The sequence below is a fragment of the Idiotropiscis lumnitzeri genome, chromosome 3 (genome assembly GCF_059441095.1).
Source record: "Idiotropiscis lumnitzeri isolate Australia: NSW breed Sydney's pygmy pipehorse chromosome 3, RoL_Ilum_1.0, whole genome shotgun sequence".
Classification (NCBI taxonomy): domain Eukaryota; kingdom Metazoa; phylum Chordata; class Actinopteri; order Syngnathiformes; family Syngnathidae; genus Idiotropiscis; species Idiotropiscis lumnitzeri.
This window is the reverse complement of record NC_142393.1, coordinates 2,810,548-2,816,496: the sequence shown is the minus strand read 5'-3', so window position 1 is coordinate 2,816,496 and position 5,949 is coordinate 2,810,548. Positions and strand designations below refer to the sequence as shown.

Sequence of the window (5,949 nt, the reverse complement as noted above, 5' to 3'; positions counted from 1 at the left end):
TTTGGTCAAGATATTGTTACTTGTTATACTACACTTGAAATCACTGTTTATTTATTTATTTAATTTTTGGGGTCACTGTCTTCACCCGCCCTGTTATATGAGGCCAATTGACGTTCATTATCATGGCGGAAGGGGCGAGCTAAAAATGTTGCGACAACTTACAAGGCAAGCAGCCATTTGGTATGAAACAACCCTCATTTTCAAGAGAACGCTTCAGAATTAATCATATCTGCAATAACTATCTTGACCACACGAGGGAGCACTTGCTTCATGCCGTCACATCAGACAATGTTAAGTGTACAACAGTTAAAATTGATTCCATCATTAAAGATGCAAGAATAATTCGGCAAAAATGTATAATTTATGTTGAATTTTACAAATGTCCCTATTGTGGGACTAATAAAGATTATTTTGGATTATCATACACTACAAGGGTCAACAAAAATTAGTAGCTCCTCTTTTTTTCTGAAAAGTAAGCTTTTATTTCACAGTTAACACAACAATAATTTCCAAATGTTTTGATGATGTCTCAGTAGGTTTTTTTTTTTTTTTTTTTTTTTTAGATCGAAAATCTTTCCTCGACTTTCATTGCTATCGACCCATTTTTTAAAATGACATCACGTATTGAGGGCTCAGGTAGCAACCAATCACGGCTCATCTAAGGTTCGCAAACTGAGCCTTGATTGGTTGTTATCTGAGACCTCAACATGTGATGTCATTTGCAGTCGTTTTTCAACGTATTAATTGTACGAGGACATTAAAAACATTATCAAATTCATACTGTGACTATACTTTTAAATTATCTGACACTTAAGGTTACACATTGTAATACTACAACCAATACAAATTTTCTGATGAATCTTCCTCTTTGTTGTAATCTAAGGAAAAAGGGGAAATCACATCAAATCTATTTGATAAAAATGTGTTCGTTTTTTTTTTAAACCCATGTAATGTCACTGTTGGTTTTGAGCTGTCAAAACTCTTCTTATGCTTCCCTAACTCTGAATGGCTTTGCTAACTTAGGGGCATGATGTAACCCATTTCAAATTTGATGAATTACCGTTTGAAAAAAAAACATTCCACAATTCAAAGGTTTCCTATATATAGAGTGTATCTGTCTCTCTACACAACCAATTTTCAAAATATTCATCAAGTTCCAGAAATTGACTTATTGACTATAACTGTTTGGAGTGAAGTCGGATTACTTGTGACAACTCAACTCAACTTTATTTCTAGGGCACATTTACTCATTTAATGTCAGCCATTTGCACTGACCATAACCCAAGAGAGACAGTGATTTTTCAAGACCCACAGGATGTGGTATTCTATGGTAATTTTTTTAAAACTACTAAATAAAAGAATGGACTCTCACCTTTCACCAGGATAAACAGTTTGATTCTACCTTTTTTAAATTTATTTATCGAGTAATCATTCGTAGAACATAGTTACGTTTTAAGAAATTCAGCAATGCCCATTTTACAGAGTTCAAATATATTTTGACCATTGTTCAATTCAAGCAAATAAATGAACGTTTAACAGGTCACATGTGCCCCCCCCCCCTCCACGGGCCGTAGTTTGCCCACGCCTGGTCTAGGTTGTCCAAATAGAGTTTCCCAAGCACCCCCAAAATTTTAGGTCTATATTTATGTGTTTATTTATTTTGTTCTTTTTGACAAGCTGGAAAAATGTTTTAAATGAATGTATAAATAAAATAACAATATTTGCTTGGTTGAAAACATAATACTTTAACAGCAAAAATACAGTACACCCCTTTTTGCTTAAATAGTTTGACCCACCTCAGCCCTCCCACCTATTTGTGAGCAGCAAGCTTAGCTGACCTGTGCAGAGCAGCCTGCCTGCACATTCCTCAAGTGAATTTGTAAGTGGACTTTTCCTTATCCAGTTTATGTGGCAAATTTGCTCATCTTCTACCACTCAATACCAACACATTATTAGTCCAGAAAGTAAACCCGCCATGCTTTGGCTTTGGCCACAGGTGCTTGACCGGTAGACGAGCTCCAGTTGAGTTGAAGCACCTGAGAAGCGTGTGTGGCTAAAGCCGAACTGTGGCGATTTTTTTTAATTTATTTTTTTTTACTTTCTGAATCTGGATCTGCCAACTCTGATGTCCAATACCAGGTCACTTTCATGCTGCTTTTAATGTTCAATCATGTTGCAAAGTTGGAATTGGCTGCAGTTGTTTTCAAGCTTGGAAATGTTACGAGGAGATTCGGTAGTGCTGCCTCTGTCCTTTTATGATTGGAATGACTGATTCTGTGAAGTGTGTGTGGGTGTGTGTGTTAATATTAATATTAAAGCCCTGTGCTGCTGGAAAAAAGCAACTAAGCAAACAAGAGACAAATTCAGGTAATTGCAGCACCCATTGATTCCTCTGTAACACCCTCAAGCGCCTGATAGAATCGCCCCTGATTAATAGAACAAAATTAAAAAAAATATCCATTCTTTTCAAACATATACCACACTTAGAAATTGCAAAATATGAGAAAGTGATCATTTTGCAGCGATCTCATCCTTAGGGGAACTGAACTGAAACATGTTTTTGCCGATTGAACATGCCACACCAAATAAATAAAGTGTGGCGTCAATGAGGCGTCGTCACATGCAGACCGGAACAAATTGTGTCATAACACTCTCATCAGTATAAAGAACCGGCTGATGGGCTTCACGGCAGATGCTTCGCAGAGACGCCTGGCCGACATGAATGCCTCCTTATCCACCTACCAACTCCTTGCCATCATCCCCATCCTGGCCGTCTTTCTCCTTGCCTTTGGAAAACTTTTTTCCCGCCGGCACTCCAGTTTCACCGTGGACGGTCATGGCTCGGCCGTGCTGATAACGGGCTGTGACAGCGGCTTTGGCTCCGAGCTGGCTCGATGCTTGGACCGCAAGGGGTTTGTGGTCTTCGCCGGTTGTTTGCTTCCACAGGGAATGGGTGCCCAGAACCTAGCCAAAGAGAGCTCCAGTAATTTGAAAATTCTCAAAATGGACGTGACCAGTGACGAGGATGTGCAGCAGGCCAAGAGGATCGTTAAGGAGAACCTGCCGGAAAAAGGTGAGAACAGAAAACATGATTGTGACTTACAAGACTCTCCGAACGGCGCGCATCAAAGCGCTGTTCTGAGACCACAGTGGATCGTTTTGACGGAACAAAGTCTCTGCTTGTCTGCAGGCTTGTGGGCAGTGGTGAACAACGCCGGCATCTCAGACTGGGCTGAGATCGAGTGGAGCTCCATTGAAGACTTCCGCCACATCGTGGACATCAACCTCTTTGGCAGCATCCGGACGACGATGGCCTTCCTGCCTTTGGTGCGTGCTTCCAAAGGTAACAAGAAATCAGCATCTTTGACACTTCCCTCGCGTTCGTGTCGCGGCATCGTCGGGTCATTTATCGTTCATCCCGACCACACCAGGCCGGGTGGTCTTTGTGTCGAGCATCTTCTCTTTCTTCAACTGCCTGAACATGGGGAGCTACAGCGTGTCCAAGCGAGGGCTGGAAGCGTTTGCCGACTGCTTACGGGTGGAAATGGACAGCTTCGGCGTGAAGGTACTTTCACCCAAAAAAAAAACCGCCAACAAATCATGCAACATTTAGGCCAGCATATTCCACAAACATGCGTCTTTGTTGATTAAACGCTGTGGAAAACCAGCGTGAAATTAACATTAGTTTTTCATTTCTTTTTGCGGTGCTTTTGTGGTAACTGACATCTAATTTTTTAATAATATTCCCTTTATTAGTCCCACAATGGGGAAATGTGGAAAACTGAGAAGGAACTTATATGAAGCTTTGGGTTATTGCATTGCCAGCTGGTTCAGTAAACAAACACTTATATTAAAATAAATTAATCAGCTGCCAGGTCATGGGATTTGTCCACACCTCTGAACATTGGACATATTTGAAAAACAGCCAGTGAAAGAAGCAAAAAAAAAAAAGAACTCAGCAGATTCAACTGTATGAATACTGAACTGGAAAAGTCAAATCTGGCCAAAGATAACAGTGACAAGACCTGGGTTGTTCCTCAGTTAATTAAGTGCATCAATATGAACGAGGGATGAGCTATGCAAGCATCGGGAGGACAAATTGTTTTGCACCAATGAAATATTTCTACATATTTTTTGCCTGTGCCTTGCTCCAAGACCAATTTTAAATTCGAACTTCATTCCCCCTCTCAGGTTAGCATCATCCAGCCGGGGAACTTCGGCCAAGCCACCAACATCGTGAAAATGAAGACCGTGTCGGATATTTGGAGAAAATTCGATGACGAGCGCAAGCAAATTTTCAACCGAGACTACATCGAGCTGGCCATCGAGTATTTTGTCTCCACATGCCGGATGGGCTTCACCAACGCCGACAAGGTCATCGCTGCCATGCTGCACGCCCTCACGGCCCCCAGCCCAAAACGTCGATACATGGTCGTCTCCGCCATGGATCGGGTCTTCTTCCAACTCTTCCCTTTTCTGCCCACTGCTCTCACTGATTCTGTGTTTTCGCTCAGTTCGATGTATGCGAAAAGAAAAGAAATGCTCTATGTCAAGTAGGACTTTTTTTTCTGTCACTGTGGTCAAATCTGGGGGAAGTGAAAATGATGTACTCTTATCTTCCTGTCATAAAACTTTAGTAGCAAATCTTTTCTAAGAATTTGACTGCGATGTGCTTGAAAGGAAATGGTCATTTGTGAGACTTTGGCGGGTAAAAAAATGTACATGAAGGTTCTTCATTTGATTTCTATGGTGTGTTACTATTTGTGTTCTCTGTATTTGCTTTCCAAAGAATGGCCCATGATTCTCTTGAACAAGATGGCAAACTGTTTAGGGCATTCTGGAGAATCCTGCGTGTACATGTGTGTATGCAAGCGTATGTATTTAATAAAAATATTCAAATGGCTGTTGTTCTACGGATGTGTATGTTTTGTTCATTAATTGTTGAATGCTTTTTGTTCACTCTGGCAAGAAAAGTGTCCTGAAATCAATTGGACATCCTGCCCTTGTGATGCACCTAATTTGAGGGAGCTATTAGAATTTCTGGAACGAGTTTGGTGCTGGGTGAGAACCACTTTTTTTTTTTTTTTTCCCCCAACTTGCACTCAGATGTTTCCTGACAAAATCCCCGTGGCGCTCCACCACATCTCAGGAAAAGCTGCATGAAAAAAAAAAATCCATTCATAAAGTTGTATGAAAGCATGAGTTTGTTTTATTTTTGCATAGAACATATTCTCATGAATTTTCTGGGGGTTGACTTCCCCTTTAAGGCAGCAAGGCCTTCCCTACCATGAACAATGTTCACAAATTCAATTCAATTATTTGTTCCATGAGATTTGATTAATATTTCCAACAATTGATTTTCTTCCTTTTGAAGCATTGACTGCAGTGCTTCCAGTAAATAAATGCAAACGTTTTTTTTTTTCCCATGTCAAAGTTAAATTGTTACAGTGTGTCTGAATATTATTCTTGAGTTGTTTGTCTGTCCCGCTGTTTGAAGATTCATTCAAAGGAATTTTTTTCCCCTTGGTAAATGTTATAACACAGTTTTTTTTTTCTTTTCTTCATTTTGATTCAGAATTATTTAATTTCAAGGCATCATTCTACTTAGAATTGTTTAATTAGAGTTTTAAAAAAAAGACGAAAATGTGAAAATTTAGGAAATGAAATAAAAATGTTTATCATTTAATTATCTGCTGTGCAACGTTAGACTTTCGGAGTCTCTTCAACACGTATGAGTCAGGCTGTACTCATTGTACAACAAAAGCCTTTGGGGGTACAACGAGGTAAGAGTGTTTTGCTCTCCACCAGAAAAGTTTTTTTCTCTGAAAAAGAAAGAAAACATGGTGCCACGTATAGAGTCTCAATTTATGGGTCGAACTATGAATCATGGACGTTTGCGTTCAAAATAACTACCGTGAGTATACTTAAAATAGATTTATTACTCGGTGG

At 39.9% G+C, this 5,949-nt stretch overlaps 1 protein-coding gene across 2 annotated transcripts; it reads left to right on the top strand.

Annotated features, from left to right (window-relative positions):
• The first annotated feature begins 1,832 nt into the window (after window positions 1-1,832).
• On the top strand, window positions 1,833-4,903 carry LOC148339407 (D-beta-hydroxybutyrate dehydrogenase, mitochondrial-like). 2 transcript variants are annotated; one of them, XM_088289940.1, is made up of 5 exons: window positions 1,833-2,139; window positions 2,661-3,073; window positions 3,191-3,343; window positions 3,432-3,565; window positions 4,192-4,903. In XM_088289940.1, the coding sequence occupies exons 1-5, from the start codon at window positions 2,126-2,128 to the stop codon at window positions 4,555-4,557; spliced, it is 1,080 nt and encodes a 359-aa protein (XP_088146066.1). In that variant the 5' UTR covers window positions 1,833-2,125; the 3' UTR covers window positions 4,558-4,903. The 2 variants fall into 2 exon arrangements, with proteins under 2 accessions (XP_088146066.1, XP_088146067.1); XM_088289941.1 differs by lacking the exon at window positions 1,833-2,139 and adding an exon at window positions 2,157-2,367.
• The last annotated feature ends 1,046 nt before the right edge of the window (window positions 4,904-5,949 follow it).